The 18700-nt window shown below is 47.5% G+C and overlaps 1 protein-coding gene across 6 annotated transcripts in view; it reads right to left on the bottom strand.

Annotated features, from left to right (window-relative positions):
- Positions 1 to 18700, bottom strand: part of PAIP2 (poly(A) binding protein interacting protein 2) — a 290265-nt gene that overhangs the window by 114905 nt on the left and 156660 nt on the right. For all 6 annotated transcript variants that reach the window (XM_030211529.1, XM_030211533.1, XM_030211528.1 and 3 more), the window contains exon 3: positions 2234 to 2413. In XM_030211529.1, the coding sequence (XP_030067389.1) occupies positions 2234 to 2413 (180 nt within the window). The remainder of the gene's footprint in view (positions 1 to 2233; positions 2414 to 18700) is intronic.

Raw genomic sequence — 18700 nt, 5'->3', positions numbered from 1 at the left:
GCCAACCAATGATTGCAGCTGGTAGAAGGAGAAAAAGTGCAGATGATTTCCTCAGAACATCTTTTTCTTCTCTCCAGCCAGCAATGGCATTGATTATAGCCACATGGGAGGAAGCAGGATGCAGTATTTCCATTCTGGTCTGGTGGCAGCAGTGATTGCAGCGGAAGCACAGGTAAGTAGGTTCTGGATGCAGTTAATACTGATTGCCAGTAGGATGTGGGGGAAACAGATTTGCAACCTTTCCAATTTGGGCTGGTGGCAACAGTCACATTTGGGGCAAAGAGAAGCAGAATTAGGAAGTAGTTATGTGGATTTCCAGAATCTGGCTGTCTGCTTTGTGCTCTCCCCAGCCTACAGGCACTCATTATTGTTTGACAGCAAGCCCATGCTTTCCTCGGGTCAAAGTTCTGATGACACCCTGGTTGAGAACCACTGCTCTAGACGATCAAATAAAGAGCACTTAGGCAGAGTCCAAGATGGCTGCCAATCGAGACGGATGCGTTTGACGGGTCCTCTGATTTTCCACTTGAAGTTAGTTTCCCTTTTTGTGAATATGCCGAAGAGGAGGGGAAGAGCTGCCGCTGCTGCCTCCCAGCAGCAAAGAATTCCTACCTCATCGGGACCGATAATTCAATACTTACAGAGGGCCGCAAGCTCGATAACACCGTCGGAAGGTGGCCTGCATGCTCAACCCAGGATTGGACACAGCGGGCAGAGCAATGGGCTGGAAGTTTCTTTGAGCCCCGACGGAAGAGAACCGCCTCCTCAACCGGTGAGCAGCAGTTCTCAGATACTGGCGCCAGTGGACCCGAGTACCGAAGTGTCTGTGGGTCCTTCGGGGCGGGAGGCAAGTCTACCAATATCGGAGGAAATAGGAAGTCTTGTAACCCCCATTTCAACTACACACACCGCTACAAGACCTAACGAGGATTTGAGAGGAGCGGCTGGAACGGAGAAACACAACAACTTGGTGAGCCAGAGGATATTTTGATTGCAAGTTTTCAAAAAAAGCCTGTGGAAGTAACATTAGATAGTTTGTGGCTGCTGATTGCAGATCTTGGTAGGCATTATGCCCCCAAATAACTAAAATGAAAAAAGAATTGGTTGTGGTTCATGGGAAAGCAAGAGAAATGGAGACTGAGGTTAAAACATTATCATTACAAGCTAATAAATTGGAGAAAGAATTTCAACAGATACAGACAGTACAAATGACGATGGTTAAAGATTTAGTAAACCTGAGGAGGAAATCAGAATTTCTTGAAAATGCCTCTAGAGGCAATAATTTGTGTTTTATCAATTCTCTTTTTCAACCTCTGATTTCATCAAGGGAAATGTTAAAGTCTTATTTCAAAGAAGTTTTGGATATAACTGATGAACATATTCCACCAGTGGTACAGGTCTTTTACATTCCTGTAAAGATACAAGGTAATCAACAAAAACGAGATTTTGAAAACAATCAAGTATTGGATGTTTCGGCTTTGCTGGAAACTTCGAACACAGAGCAAGTAACAGCAACCACTCTATTAGTCACGTTTGCGTTACCCTCGGATAAGGTCTGGATACTAAAAAAATTCTTTCAGAAACGAGAAAAATCCTTTAAAGGATTGTTTATTCGGGTATTTCCAGACCTGGCAAGAGAAACACAAAAACGAAGACAAAAATTTTTGCAATTGAAACAGGAAACGTTGCAGATAGGAGAAACTTTTTATTTAAAATATCCCTGCAAATGTTTGGTTACTTATCAATCAGTAAAATATGCGTATTTTGATCCTTCGCAACTGACCTCCTTTATAACATCAAAAAGGGTCTCTTAAGGGAAAATTTAATTGAGCTTGTAAACGAATACGTCTCGATTGAAGTTTATGTCATTATATTTCCTTTTTTTTCTCTCTCCATAGTTAGAATATTGGACTCCTTTATTGTGGATTTTAAGTACGCTAATAAGGAATTTATATAATTTCCTTTATCTGTTATTCTTTTGTTTCCTTTAGGTTTATAAAGTGTACTAGCAGTACTTTCCTATCAAGTGATTTAACTTGTTATTCTATATTAATAAATGCAATTAAAAAAATTTTAAAGAAGAGCACTTAGGCAACAATTGATTGAATCTTACAAAACCTCTCTCTCTTTTCAACCTTACCAACTATAGAATTTTAAACATACACTAAAACAAATGCCAAAGACAGCATATAAAAATCCATCATATGTAAGAAAACCTAGAAAGTTAACATACCACAAGGTCCTCTATGGAGGAACTGTCCGTAAGAGTGAGGTCATTAAGCTGATCTTGAATTTGATCCATGGTTTGAGGAAGATCCCGTGCTGGAATGAACCACTCATGCTCCTCCTCTTCTTCTAGCATCTCCTGGAAGCAACGCTCAATAAATTCTTCTTCCCATAGTTCCTCTTCTATCTGTAACATAGGAGAGGGCAGATCAGCAGAGCTGGCTTCTATCTAGCATATTCTTGTGTGATCATGTAACGCAAAGCTTGTCAAATCCCAGATGTCCGATTTCATTATTTATATGCTATTCTCCCAGCAAGAAGGCTGCTCAGTGCAGTGTACAGCTTTATTAAATGTATTACAATAGCTTAAAAGACCCAAGCTACCCCCACTCCTCATGCAAACTAAAAACCCAGCAAAATAGCCCAGCTAACACACATCCCTGTACCACAAATCCATCCTAACATAGCTTTTCAATACTGTCCCACCTTCCCCAGAGAAAGAGCAAGGTCTTTAGCTCTTTTAGCTTTAAAGTCATGATATTTAGATAATGCCTGCAATCCAATGGCAGAGTTCCACAATCAGTCCCACTATAGAAAAGGAACAAAAGGAAAAAGGCAAGGTTTTACATAAATACGGTGAAAGAAGTCCACTAGTGATAATCATAATAATAATTTTATAAAACAGATGTTTCAAAAATACTGGGACTAAAAATAAAAACTAAATCTCATGAAGAAACTTACACTGTAAACACTCCAGGGACAGGAAAATATCTAATGTACCTGAATGTAACTCATCTTGAGCTACAACTGAAAAAAAAAAAAAGAGCTAAATCCCCATCCCTTCTTTCCTTCCTAAATTACCATTGAAACTCATCTGTAAGTCATATAGGTTGCACCACCTACTTTCCCCCCGGGATGACTCGCATATAAATTGTCCCATCCCTTCTCTTTCCTACCCTACTCACCCATGCCAGTTCCAGCATCTCCCCTTGTCCGCTCTAACCCCCTCCACAGCAGTTGCAATTATAGTATCCCCCTCTTCCCTATGTTGGTGCTTTCACTGATACCTGTTCATAAAGCTGTACAGACTTTTCAGTGCTAGTGCACGGCCTTCCTCTACAGGTCCGCACTCAGGCGTGCTGCCAGGTCTCACCCTCTGTTCAATAGGAAAGATGCACTTCCTGCTAGGCAGAGGGTGCAACCTGGCAAAATGCCTGAGTAATGCCCCATGCCAACACTTAAAAGGCTGTACAGTTTCAGGAACAGGTATCACTGGAAGTGCAAAGGGGGGGGGGATGCTATACTTGTAGCTTCTGCAGTGGGACAGGGGTAGGGGAAGGGGGGGCGGGATCCTGGAAACAGCATGAGTGGATAGGGCAGTGAAAAGACAGGCTAGCAACTTGTACAGAGATTGCTGTCCTTGACTTTTGAACTTAAAGGTAAAAGAATTTTACAACCTATATGTGAATATATACAATAATTATGAATACTGTAAGACCCAACATGGCCATGCTGCAGCTTTCGCCTGCATTGGGGGTGAAATCCTAACCTATAAGACATTAAAAAAAAAAAAAAAAACCTAATACATAAAAAGCAGTCTGTGTACATATATGTCTTTTCAAAACATAATACAAAGCAAACAATTCATCCATACATACCCAATGGCATAAAAATTTCACTATTCCTCCTGAGTAATCATACATCAGCTTTTGTTTAAGTTACGTTCCTACATTTTTTTCAAGTGCTGTGGGTGATATAGTGGGATTGTACCTTAACCACTTTTAGAATTAATATGATTCAAGCCAATGTTGGAAGTAGGAATCATCTATAAATTGGTCTACCCCCCCCCCCCCCTCAATAATTAACGGCACATGTTTATACAGAGTGCTCATAATTGTTATGATTGTGGTCATAACCCCTCTCAAACTTACCTTTTTCTTGGTGGTCAGCTTAGCTGGCTTCTGTTTCTTTTGTCTGTCCTTTCTGAGCTGGCTCTCTCTCTCTCTGTGCTGGCAGCTTCCAGCAGCATGGGGCTAATTGTCTCACTTTACTGCAGCTGTGGTTGTTGCCTTGAGTTGCTCTACCTCTCTTTGGGTGTACTGGCTTCAAGTGCTTCACGGTGCTGCATTGGTGTGGGCTGGGCCTCTATGGGTTTCAGTGTGCTCTCTGTGTTTCAGTGTGCTGCCTGGGTCTAGGGAGTGTGACATCATCAGGGAGGGCCTTGATAAGGAAGTGGTGTTCTTTCCTTCAGAGCCTTGGCAACGGTTGTGTTTGCTTTAGGTAGGGTGGTGCAGTGTGCACTTCTGACTTTGTGTCTAGTTTCCCTGCTTGCTTTTGCTAAGGTCCAGGTTAGTGTTAGTGCCGTGTGCAATGGTGTCTGTGTGTTCAGCTTTCCTGCTTTTCTCTTGTGGTTCCCCTGCTTTTCCCTCTTGGTTTTGGAAGCACCTTGTTAGTTTTGTATCTAGCTTGCTAGAGTAGTGCTTAGGAAGCACCTTGTTAGTTTTGTATCTAGCTTGCTAGAGTATTGCTTAGGAAGCCCCTTGATAGTTTGTGTCTAGCTTGCCAGAGTAGGGCTTAGGAGGCACCTTGTTAGTTTTGTATCTAGTTTGCTAGAGTAGTGCTTAGGAAGCTTGTTAGTTTTGTGTTTAGCTTGTTAGTATAGGGCTTAGGAAGTCCTTTTGTTAGTGTAGGCCTAGGAGTGCCCTGGTTAGTCCAGTTCCTTGGAGCACTGCTGTCTCTTCTGTTTCCAGTCCTGGTCCCTGTGTCATCCAGTAAGTCCTGCCGGCCACGAACCCAAGGGCTCAACCCTTGGGGGGGTAGTGGCCAAGTGCAGGTGAAGCTGTACGGACCAGTCCAGTGTGTTCCAGTCCTGTGTCCTCCAGTCCGGGGGATTGCAGTCCCATGTTCCAGTCCTGTGTCCTCCAGTCCGAGGGATTCCAGTCTGTGTGTTCCGGCTCGCTGGGCGGTGCCTGCAGTCCCAGCCGGTGCCGGTGTGCTTGCCCAGCGTTGGTTGGTGGGTTTTGCCTGCTGCTGTCGCTCCTCGTCAGCAGCCCAAGGGCTCACGTTTGCTCCACAGCCCGGCCCCGAGGGCTCTGAACCTGAGAACCTGACAATAGTGCTTTACAATCTATATCTAGGAAAAGGAAAGAACTCCAATAATCAAAGAAAAGGAGGGGGAAAAAGCACATATGCATGTATGTATTCTAAAGGTAAATTAGCTAGCTGAGAGAAGAAACAGGGATTGTGTCCCATGGGGGAATATACACTAAAGTAGTGGTGCCAAAAGATGTCCTGGTCAGGGTTTCAAGACATCCACAATGAATATTCATGAGACATTGCCATGTACTGTCTCCACTGCATACAAACCTGTCTCATGAATATTCATTGTATTAACTACTCTAAACACTCCCTAATTACTCATCAAATTCATATCCATTCATTTCTTAATTTCTTTTTTAAAACATTTATTGAATCAATTATTAAATCCAACAATCCCAATCCACCACTGTGAGATCTCGTATAACAATTCCTTTAACAAAACATTCCACTTCTTCGATTGTTGAGTCATATGCACAGTCCAAAGCAGTTCATCGCGGGTCCTTTTACCTTGCTCCACTATTTCAATAGATGTTATAGTCCATCACTGTCCACTCATAAAATCCTCCAACCAGCATACAAAAACAACTGTCAGGGATCTCAATCTCTCATGAAGGAAGGATATGTGCAAAAATAGGCACTAATCTTGCGCTGCAGTTCTTAAATCTCGTCCTCCTTCGTCCACACTCTATTCCGCAGCATTCAATTTACATGAGGCTCACACCTGGTTAGATCATCTCCATCGTTCTCCATACAAACATCAACTGGTCTCAACACAGGCCGTGTTTCATTACATCTTCATCAGGAGACCTTTCACAGCCCCATTAGAGCGTCTGGTACACCCAGCCATGTGGCAGGCAGCCATATGGCACCGGAAACAGGGTGGACTTGGGTGTACCAGACGCTCTGTTTTTGCACATATCCTTTCTTCACGAGAGATTGAGATCCCTGACAGTTGTTTTTGTATGCTGGTTGGAGGATTTTATGAGTGGACAGTGATGGACTATAACATCTATTGAAATAGTGGAGCAAGGTAAAAGGACCCGCGATGAACTGCTTTGGACTGTGCATATGACTCAACAATCGGGGTCAGAAGAAGTGGAATGTTATGTTAATGGAATTGTTATACGAGATCTCACAGTGGAGGATTGGGATTGTTGGATTTAATAATTGATTCAGTAAATGTTTTAAAAAAAGAAATTAAATAAGAAATGAATGGATATGAATTTGATGAGTAATAATGAAGTGTTTAGAGTAGTTAATACAGTGTACTAATTACAAATAGAGTGTAACCCTTGTATGACGGATGAATATTCATTGTGGATATCCTGAAAACCTGACTGGCTGGGGAACCCCCAGGACCGGTTTGGGAACCACTACATTAAAGAATAAAAGTTCCTTTGAGCCAATTATGATCTGAGCTTTGACCCATCTTCTCTCTATGTCCATTCTAGTGTCACAGAGGGTGGTTACTATCCCTTTGTGGAATAGTATGGCCACACCATTTTTCTTCTTAATTTCTGATAAATATATGCAATATTCTATCCAGTTTCATTGTAATTTCTAGGATTCTATCTCCTTTAGGCGCATTTCTTGAAGAAAGATGATATCCACCCTATGCCATTAAAATATGCCAGAATTTGCCTTCCCTCTTCCCTCCTGGTTTCCCTACTCCTTCTGTCAATTCCTACTCTTCCCCATTATCTCTTGTAGATTTTCCTGCTGTATTAGCTTCTTTTTACTGCATTTGCCTCTGTGGTGCGCTGTAAGCCACATTGAGCCTGACACTGTTGGGAAACTGTGGGGTACAAATGAGATAATAAATAAATACATACATACATACATTTTGGTACACTTAATGGGATGATTTATTGCCTGGACATTAACCCCATGAATCTATAAATGTTGTGCACACAAATTTGGCGTGTGTCTAATTTGAATGCACAGTTGAATTCAATAAATGAGCCAATTAGCATTGATAATTGAGATCTTAAGCAATTATTGGTGCTAACTGGATTTAATTAAAAGTTATGCACAAGTTCTATGTGCGGGTCCAAAAGAGGGTTTGTGCTATTCCTTCTTACTTTATGTTTAAATCATTTTTATTTAGAACATCACCAGTATTTATAACAAACTTCAGCTTTATAAACTCTTTTACCAACCAACCATCATACCCCAAATCCCCCCACTACCTTCCCAAACCGCCCCGCCTATTTATTCGCCTCCCCCCTCCCCCCTAGAGGTTACCCCTCCTAAAAGCTATGTTACAGGTTTAACAAATAACTTTGAGCTGCTGGAGTCAACATCTTCCAGAAAGGTGACCACATCTGTTGAAATTTCTCTCCAACTTTAGATTGAAAATCCAAATTCCCATTCTCTCTATGCGCAACATTGTCAACATCCGTACCCGCCACTGCTGAAATGACGGTGGCCTGGCAGAGAGCCACTCCGCCAGTACCACTTGCTTGCCGGCAATGATAGACCGCATGACAAACGGAGTAAAGCCACTGGCCAAGGGTTGCCCCAGTACCGGCTGCCCAAATAGACATGTTGGACTATAAGACCAACCTTGGCACAAAATTGTGTTAACATATTTCACAATCTCTTTCCAAAAGTTCTCCGATCTCTTGTATAACCAAGACATATGTCCCAAGGTTGCGCCATCTGCCCCACATTTCGGGCACTCCTCCCAGGGAGAAAGTCCCATGTAGAATGCTCTTCTAGGTGGTATATGCAACCGAAGGACAAACTTATATTGTAATTCCCAATGAGCTGAATGATAGGTCACGCTTCTAATCGAGAGAACATGGGATTTAATTTGTGCTGTTGTAATGTCTATGCCAAGATCTTCCCTCCACAAATGCGACAATCTCCCATAATCCAATTCATCAACAGAGTCTCTTATGTGGCGATGATGGAAGGATAGCGGCACCCTCTGTTCTTCCTGGACATCCTCTGCAAGTGACTCCCACAGCAATGATGCCACACAGTGCTTCAAATGAGCATAGTAAAACCACTCCCCACTCAGCAGGCCAAACTCTACCTGAAGATCCACAAAGGATTTTATATGTCCTTCTCTGGTAACAACTTGCAGTAAATACTCCATCCCCAGACTCCTCCACTTACGGAATACCGAGTACATTTGTCCTGGAACGAAAGCTACATTTCCGCAAATTGACAGAAATGGCGTCACCCTTGCCGACATCTGATGCAATCGGCAAATCCACTTCCAAACCGCCACAACCGATTTCATAATCCATGAACTTTTTAGGATATATGGGATAGTCTTCCCAGATGAATGCAGATAGTTACTAAAATGCGCTCCCATAGTGAGATCAAGCTCCAAGGAGGTATCCGAGAAGTCCTGCGTACCTCTAAACCAGTCATTAATATGTCTCATACCACTGGCTACGTTTAAATATCTTATATGGTAAAATTATGTATCATACCTGATAATTTTCTTTCCATTAATCATAGCTGATCAATCCATAGACTGGTGGGTTGTGTCCATCTACCAGCAGGTGGAGATAGAGAGCAATCCTTTTGCCGCCCTATATGTGGTCATGTGCTGCCGGAAACTCCTAAGTATGTCGATATCCAAGCTCCATCCGCAGGACTCAGCACTTAGAGAATTACACCCACGAAGGGACACTCTGCCCAGCTCACCACCGCCGAAACGGGGGAGGGGAATTAACCCAGCTCATCCCCACACAAGTGGGGGAGGGGAATCCGTCCAGCTCATACCCGCGGAGCGGGGGAGGGACACCACACCCGCCGATGCGGGGGGATCTGGCTTATCCTGCAACCGCAACAGGAGCTGACTGACCCTAACACCGCCGAAGCGGGAGGGGTACAAAGCTGCCCTACTGCCGCACGAAGCGGGAGGGAGCGCCGGCAGAATTTAAGTCTCAATCCAGTCCCGTAAAACGGAGGGGAGAGGAATGCAGCAGCTCACTGTAACACAAATTCGTCTCAACTCTTGAAGAATCCATTGAAAAACTTGAACACGAAGTCCTCCTGAACAGGAACTGAAGACTAAACTTGAACCTGAAATGCAACCAGAATATAAACAATACAGATATCTGGGAGGGGCTATGGATTGATCAGCTATGATTAATGGAAAGAAAATTATCAGGTATGATACATAATTTTACCTTCCATATCATCATGCTGATCAATCCATAGACTGGTGGGATGTACCGAAGCAGTACTCACCCAGGGCGGGACATAGAAATCCCTGACCGCAACACTGAAGCTCCAAACCGGGCCTCCGCCCGAGCAGCCACAGTCAAGCGGTAATGCCTGGAGAAGGTATGGGCCGATGCCCAAGTTGCCGCTTTGCAAATCTCTTCCAAGGAGACGGACCCGGCCTCTGCCATCGAGGCCGCCTGAGCTCTAGTGGAGTGAGCCTTCAGCTGGATAGGCGGCACCTTCCCCGCGGCCACATAAGCCGCTGCAATGGCTTCCTTGACCCATCTTGCCACTGTAGGCTTAGCAGCCTGCAGACCCTTACAAGGACCTGCAAACAGGACAAACAGATGATCCGACTTCCGGAAATCATTGGTCACTTCCAAGTATCTGATGATGACTCGTCTCACATCCAGATATTTGAGAGCAGAGTATTCCTCTGGGTAGTCCTCCCTACGAAAGGAAGGGAGACAGAGCTGCTGATTCACATGGAAGCGAGAAACAACCTTGGGCAGGAAGGAAGGCACTGTGCGAATAGACACTCCTGCCTCAGTGAACTGCAGAAAGGGCTCTCGACATGAGAGTGCCTGGAGCTTGGAAACTCTTCTGGCTGAAGTGATAGCCACCAAAAAGACTGCTTTCAACGTCAGGTCTTTCAGAGATGCCCTTGACAAGGGTTCAAAAGGCGGCTTCTGCAAGGCTCTTAGCACCAGGTTGAGATTCCACGCAGGCACCACTGAGTGCAGAGAAGGGCACAGGTGATTAACTCCCTTGAGAAAGCGCACCACATCTGGCTGCGAAGCCAGGGAAGCACCCTTCAGGCGGCCCCTGAAGCAAGCCAGAGCCGCTACCTGGACTTTAAGGGAACTGAGCGACAGGCCTTTCTCCAGACCTTCTTGCAGGAACGCCAACACTGAAGAAATTGGAGCAGTGAAGGGAGAAAGTGAGCCTGCTTCACACCATGCTGCAAAGGTACGCCAAACCCTGGCGTAAGCAGTAGAAGTAGAGCGCTTCCTCGCTCTTAGCATAGTGGCGATGACCTTCTCTGAGAAGCCCTTCTTTCTCAGACGCTGCCGCGCAATAGCCAGGCCGTAAGACCAAAGGGGGAGGGATCCTCCATCACCACGGGACCCTGATGCAACAGGCCCTGCTCCACTGGCAGCCGCAGAGGATCGTCCACTGAGAGCCTGATCAAGTCCGCATACCAGGGACGTCTGGGCCAGTCCGGACCCACCAGGATTATCCGGCCCGGATGCTTTGCCACCCGGTCTAGCACCCTGCCCAACATGGGCCAGGGCGGGAACACATAGAGAAGCTCCTGTGTCGGCCAATGTTGGAGAAGAGCATCTACTCCCAGGGATCGAGGGTCCCGTCCTCTGCTGAAAAAGCGCGGCACTTGGCAATTGGCCGATGACGCCATCAGATCTAGGCTCGGCTGGCCCCAGCGCTTCGTGATGTCCAAGAACGCCTGAGCAGATAGCTGCCACTCTCCGGGATCCAAGGTATGGCGACTGAGAAAGTCCGCCTTGACATTCATGACTCCGGCAATGTGGGCCGCTGACAGCTGTTCCAGGTTCGCTTCCGCCCACTGGCATAGATTCATGGCCTCCTTGGCTAGAGGGGCGCTCTTGGTACCTCCCTGGCGGTTGACATAGGCCACAGCCGTGGCATTGTCCGACAGGACCCGTACTGGCTTCAACGCCAGTACCGGGAGGAACTCCAAAAGCGCCAACCGAATGGCTCTGAGTTCCAGGAGGTTGATAGACCACTTTGCCTCTGCAGGAGACCAGAGCCCCTGCGCTGTCCTTCCCAAGCAGTGGGCTCCCCAACCCGTCAAAGAGGCGTCCGTCGTGACGACAATCCACTCCGGGGTCACAAGAGGCATCCCTGCAGACAACTTGTCTGTCTGCAGCCACCAGCTCAGCGCCTTGCGCACTGCTGGGTCCAAGGGAAGGCGCACAGCATAATCCTCCGACACTGGAGTCCAGCGCTGCAGCAGAGACTGTTGTAGTGGTCTCATATGAGCCCTGGCCCAGGGCACTACTTCCATCGTGGCCGTCATAGAGCCCAACAGCTGCACATAGTCCCAAGCCCGGAGCGGAGAGGCTACTAGGAACTGGTCCACCTGAGCCTGAAGTTTGACAATCCGATTGTCCGGCAGGAACACTCTGCCTAATTGGGTGTCGAATCGAACTCCCAGAAACTCCAGGGACTGAGTCGGGCGCAGCTGGCTTTTCTCCCAGTTGATGATCCACCCCAGGGAGCTCAAAAGAGCAATCACCCGGTCCACAGCTTTGCCGCACTCTGCATAAGAGGGGGCTCGGATCAACCAGTCGTCCAGATAAGGATGGACTTGTACTCCTTCCTTTCTCAGGAAGGCCGCGATGACCACCATTACTTTGGAGAAGGTCCGCGGAGCAGTAGCCAACCCGAACGGGAGGGCTCTGAACTGGAAGTGTCAGCCCAGGACTGCAAAACGCAGAAAGCGTTGATGAGGAGGCCAGATGGGAATATGCAAGTACGCTTCCTTGATGTCCAAGGATGCCAGGAACTCCCCTGCCTTCACTGCCGCTATAACAGAGCGGAGAGTCTCCATGCGAAAGTGCCGAACTTTCAAGGCCCGATTGACCCCTTTGAGGTCGAGGATAGGCCGTACAGAACCTCCTTTCTTTGGTACCACAAAGTAAATGGAGTAACGTCCCTTGCCAAGCTGATTTTCTGGCACCGGAACGACCGCACCCAGGCGGATCAGATTGTCCAAGGTCTGCTGCACTGCCACAGCTTTGACCGGAGACTTGCAGGGAGAGAGTACAAACCCGTCTCTTAAGGGTCGGCAGAACTCTAGCTTGTAGCCGTCTCTGATGACTTCCAACACCCAAGCGTCTGAAGTTACCCTGGTCCACTCGCCCAGAAACGAGGACAGGCGTCCTCCAATTTGCACTGAGCCATGGACCAGGACCCAGTCATTGGGTACGAGACCCTGGGGGAGGACCGGAGGGCGCACCTCCGGGACGGCGGTCTCTGCGAAAGGAATGCTGCTTGGGGGAGAAGTTCCTCTTGAAGGAAGAGGGGGCAGAGGAGCCCGACTTGCCCGGGCGGTACCGACGGGCTTCCTGAAACCGTCCTCTGGAGATACCGGGGCGAGCACTGGCCCGAGCCCTGACCTCTGGTAACCTCTTGCCCTTAGACGTGCCGAGATCGGTCACAATTTTGTCCAGCTCGACCCCAAAGAGCAGCTTGCCTTTAAAAGGCAACTTAGCCAGGCGGGACTTAGAGGCGTGGTCCGCAGACCAATGTTTCAGCCAAAGCCACCGCCGCGCAGAGACTGTCTGAGCCATACCTTTAGCCGAGGCTCTCAAGACATCATACAGCAAGTCTGCCAAATAAGCCAAGCCCGATTCCAGGGCCGGCCAATCAGCCCTCAAGGAAGGATCCGAGGGGGAAGCCCGCTGCACAATCGTCAGGCACGCCCTGGCCACATAGGAGCCACAAACTGAGGCCTGCAAACTTAAGGCAGCCGCCTCGAAGGACGACCTTAAGGCCGCTTCCAATCTTCTGTCTTGGGCGTCCTTTAGGGCCGTGCCACCTTCCACCGGCAACGCCGTTTTCTTAGTCACCGCAGTGATTAAAGAATCCACGGTAGGCCAAAGAAAGGCCTCACGTTCACTTTCAGGCAAAGGATAGAGGCGGGACATAGCCCTAGCCACTTTGAGGCTCGCTTCCGGGACATCCCATTGAGCCGAAATTAAGGTGTGCATGGCATTATGCATGTGGAAGGTTCTAGGCGGGCGCTTCGTCCCCAGCATAATGGCGGAGCCAACAGGGGCTGAGGGAGAGACGTCCTCCGGAGAGGAAATCTTCAAAATGCTCATGGCCTGCACTAACAGGTTGGGCAAATCCTCTGAGCGAAAGATCCGCGCTGCAGAGGGGTCATCCGCTCCATCCGAGCGGGAATCCGTCTCCTCCAAGGAATCCCCAAAGGACCGTTGGGAGAACTCAGATACGCTGCCCTCATCTACATCAGAGGAAACAGAGTCCTCTAAGGCCTGGGAATCCACCCGAGGGCGTTTACTTCCGGGGGCCTCAACCCCTTTATCGGACAAGGGAGAAGGGGCAGCGTTTTGCATAATGAAGGCCTGATGCAGCAGCAAAATAAACTCGGGGGAGAAACCCCCCAGACTGTGCACTTCAGCAGCCTGGGCCACAGCCCTAGACGCACCCTCAACCGGCGCTCGCAAGAGCGGGGAAGGAAACATGCTGCGCATCCAAGATGGCGTCCGGCGCGACACTCCGTGAAGGAGCCGCGCGGGAAGAACGGCGCTTAACTTTAGCCGCTTTTTTGCCGTCGCCCAAATCAAGGGCGGCCATGGCATGAACATCTCCCAGCTCAAGGGCGGCCCAAGAAGAAGCCGTCCGAGCAGAGTGGCCGGCCAAGATGGCGGAGGCGAGCAGCGGGGGATGGGCGTTTATGGCGGGAAAAACCGCCGCACCGGAGGAAGACCCAGGACACTGACCGGCCTCCGAACTGACACCCAACAAGGGCGAATCAGACTTTAATACCCCCGCAACCCCGCTAGGAGCGCACACGCGGTCCGGGGAGCGATCGCCCTCCGACGCCATAGGCCACGTGGAGATCAATCGGGGAACCCCCTGCCCGCTATAAAAAAGGTAAAAATTACCTGCTTCTCGCTCCGAGCTGTAACGACCTGGTGTCCTAGTGAGTAGCTGCAATAAACGTTTAAATAAACGTCGAAATAAACGCCTTTAAGGACGTCCAAAATTTTTTTTTTTTTTTTTTTTTTACGGAGCCAGCGGGAGGGGGGAGAAAAGGAGGGACCTGGCGCCACCAGGTTTGCACTTGCTCAAGAAGAGCCCTCAACCCCAGGCACTCAACAAAACCTAAAAATTAGGCTTGGAGGCCTAGCCAGAGCTGCTGCTGTGTGTGACCACCACCTGCTGAGATAGAGAACATACTGAGGAGTTTCCGGCAGCACATGACCACATATAGGGAGGCAAAAGGATTGCTCTCTATCTCCACCTGCTGGTAGATGGACACAACCCACCAGTCTATGGATTGATCAGCATGATGATATGGAATCAGCAGTCGCAAGCCACCATATTCTACAGGAATACAAAGTGTTGCCATAGAAAGGCGGGCTTTCTTGCCTCGCCAAAGAAATCCCTGGACCAGAGTAATCAGTGCTTTTTCATCTTCCCGCTTCAAGTACAATGGTAAGATCTGTAGGATATACAACCATCTGGGGACTACTATCATATTAAACAGGGCAATACGGCCTAACAATGAAAGAGGTAGCTCGGCCCATGCCTACAAACTGGTTTTTGTTTCCCCTAAGAGCCGCTGAATATTCTGGTCATATAAGTTACTTAAATCAGCAGTAATCCACACTCCCATATATTTAATTTTATCAAAAACCCACTGTAAGGGAGAGTGGTTCCCCCCACCCTCCTCCCCTTAGATCCAATAGTGAGGGCTAGCGACTTGGACATATTTAGCTTAAAACCAGAAAGATGCCCAAATCGCTTTATACTTTCCAGAAGAACCTCCGTGGACCCCCTGGATCGGTCAATATAAATTATAAATCATCTACTTATGCCAGCACCTTAATACAGTGATGCCCCAGTGAAACACCTTTAACATTGTTTGCATATTTTAATGTACGCAGCAGGGGCTCTAGGGATAATACAAAGAGTAGAGGAAAAAGGGGACAACCCTGTCTAGTACCTTTCTCTATTTCAAATTCTTTTTCTCTAAGCCCATTGACCAACACTCTCGCATGCGGATGACAGTAAAGGACCCTAATTGACTGCAAAAACCATCCTTTAAATCCCATTACCACCAATGTATGGAACAAATAGTCCCACTTCACCTGATCAAATGCCTTTTCGGCATCTAAACTTACTACTAAGGCTGGGATACCCCTCTCTGTGCAAGCTGCCATTGCTAGCAATAACTTACGGACGTTTTGAGTGGCCTGCCGACGCCTCACAAACCCCACCTGTTCTCATTCAATCAACTCTGGTAAATACTTTGCTAGTCTGTCCGCCAGTATTTTAGCCAGAAGCTTAATATCTACATTTAAAAGAGATATTGGCCGCACACTCACGTGGCCTTCCCACTTTCAGAATTAAGGTAATCAAAGCTGTGTTAGTGTGTTTAGGGAGCTGTCCATCCTCTTATCACTCCCTCGTAATACTCAAGCAACGAGGCCAACACCTCCGGAGGCAACGGTTTATAGTATTCTCCAGTGAACCCATCTGGGCCCGGGGCTGACCAGAGTTTTAACAACTTAATCACCTGTTGCAGTTTCAGTAAAGTCAATGGAGCATTTAAACTCTCTCTGGCTTCCATTGACAATTTAGTCAGTCTAGACTTTCCCAAGTATTCATCTATCTTCCGCTTATCCCTCACAGGATCCGCATAATACAAACTGGAAAAGTAATCTGTAAATATCTGCCCTATTTACTCTCTGGAGTTATGCAGTGCCCCTTGCCTATCTTTTAAAGCCGTTACCGCCCGGGACCCTCCCCATCGCTTGATTACTTTTGCTATCAGGGAACCTGATTTATTACCAAACCTCTGTAATTTATATTTATAATATAGAGAGGACCGGGTTTCCTGCTCATGCAACAGGGTATTTAATGCTGTTTGTATCACCTGCACTTCTTCAAGTGTTGTTCGATTGGGCCTGTGCATATGTATTCGCCGCGCCCTCTGAAGTCGCTTTTCTTTTTTTTTTTTTTAAACTTTATTTATTAATTTTAAAACAACATAGTATTTATGAAAACATACAGCAACATATAATATGGAATAGAATAAAAAAAAAGTCAGTGGGCTGATATCAGTAAAACAGAACAGTATATGCAACATACTTTAGAGAATTAATTCCTTTTCACAAGATACACAGTCGTCTAGCAGCGACCAAGCTTTGTGGAAAGATGAGAAGTGACCCAATCTCATGGCAGCCAGTTCCTCATATCACCTATAGGAACACAGCAGATTCCACCATTCATGAAAGGAAACAACGTGATTATTTTTTCCAATGCAATGCAATCAGATGAAGAGCGAGAGAAATCATTAAGTTAAACAGTTTGGCATATTTTTGAGGAATGGACAAGCCAGGAGTTGAAGACTTAAGGATTAATATTTTAAAAGACAGAGAGTCTTGGATTGTAAATATTTTCTGGGTAGTGTCCCAAACCGAACTCCAGTATGACTATAGGTTACAACAAGAAAGAAGCAAATGTTCTAGGGTAACCACGTCAGACTGACAAGACCAACATAGCGAATGATACATACCTGTAGCAGGTGTTCTCCGAGGACAGCAGGCTGATTGTTCTCACAACTGGGTTGACGTCCACGGCAGCCCCCACCAACGGGAACAAAACTTCGCGGGCGGTCCCGCACGCAGGGCACACCCACTGCGCATGTGCGGCCGTCTTCCCACCCGTGCGCGACCGTTCCCGCTCAGTTGAATGACAAGCAAATGATCAAAAACGCAACTCCAAAGGGGAGGAGGGAGGGTAGGTGAGAACAATCAGCCTGCTGTCCTCGGAGAACACCTGCTGCAGGTATGTATCATTCGCTTTCTCCGAGGACAAGCAGGCTGCTTATTCTCACGACTGGGGTATCCCTAGCTCTCAGGCTCACTCAAAACAAGAACCCAGGTCAATTGAACCTCGCAACGGCGAGGATATAACAGAAATTGACCTACGAAGAACAACTAACTGAGAGTGCAGCCTGACCAGAATAAATTTGGGTCCTGGAGGGTGGAGTTGGATTTACACCCCAAACAGATTCTGCAGCACCGACTGCCCGAACCGACTGTCGCGTCGGGTATCCTGCTGGAGGCAGTAATGTGATGTGAATGTGTGGACAGATGACCACGTCGCAGCCTTGCAAATCTCTTCAATAGTGGCTGACTTCAAGTGAGCCACCGACGCTGCCATGGCTCTGACACTATGAGCCGTGACATGACCCTCAAGAGTCAGCCCAGCCTGAGCGTAAGTGAAGGAAATGCAATCTGCTAGCCAATTGGAGATGGTGCGTTTCCCGACAGCGACCCCTTTCCTATTGGGGTCGAAAGAAACAAACAATTGGGCGGACTGTCTGTGGGGCTGCGTCCGCTCCAAGTAGAAGGCCAATGCTCTTTTGCAGTCCAATGTGTGCAACTGACGTTCAGCAGGGCGGGTATGCGGCCTGGGAAAGAATGTTGGCAAGACAATTGACTGGTTAAGATGGAACTCCGACACAACCTTTGGCAGGAACTTAGGGTGAGTACGGAGCACTGTTATGATGAAATTTTGTATATGGAGCATGAGCTACCAGGGCTTGAAGCTCACTGACCCTACGAGCTGAAGTAACTGCCACCAAGAAAATGACCTTCCAGGTCAAGTACTTCAGATGGCAGGTATTCAGTGGCTCAAAAGGAGGCTTCATCAGCTGGGTGAGGACAACGTTGAGATCCCATGACACTGCTGGAGGCTTGACAGGGGGCCTTGACAAAAGCAAGCCTCTCATGAATTGAACGACTAAAGGCTCTCCAGAGATGGCTTTACCCTCCACACGATAATGGTAAGCACTAATCGCACTAAGGTGATTCCTTACTGAGTTGGTCTTGAGGCCAGACTCTGATAAGTGCAGAAGGTATTCAAGTAGGTTCTGTGCAGGGCAAGAACGAGGTTCTAGGGCCTTGCTCTCACACCACACGACAAACCTCCTCCACTTGAAAAAGTAACTCTTTTTTGTGGAATCCTTCCTAGAGGCCAGCAAGACCCGGGAGACACCCTCAGACAGACCCAACGAAGCGAAGTCTACGCCCTCAACATCCAGGCCGTGAGAGCCAGAGACTGAAGGTTGGGGTGCAGAAGCGCTCCGTCGTTCTGCGAAATGAGAGTTGGAAAACACTCCAATCTCCACGGTTCTTCGGAGGACAACTCCAGAAGAAGAGGGAACCAGATCTGACGGGGTCAAAAGGGCGCTATCAGAATCATGGTGCCGTAGTCTTGCTTGAGCTTCAGTAAGGTCTTCCCCACCAAAATTTTGGGAGGATAAGCATACAGGAGGCCGGTCCCCCAATGGAGGAGAAAGGCATCCGACGCTAGTCTGCCGTGTACCTGTACTCTGGAACAGAACAGAGGCAGCTTGTGGTTGGTCCTGAGATGGCGAAAA

Source organism: Microcaecilia unicolor, chromosome 8 (genome assembly GCF_901765095.1).
Source record: "Microcaecilia unicolor chromosome 8, aMicUni1.1, whole genome shotgun sequence".
Lineage (NCBI taxonomy): Eukaryota > Metazoa > Chordata > Amphibia > Gymnophiona > Siphonopidae > Microcaecilia > Microcaecilia unicolor.
Note: the sequence above shows the minus strand (reverse complement) of the source record. Positions and strands in the feature narration are given on the sequence as shown.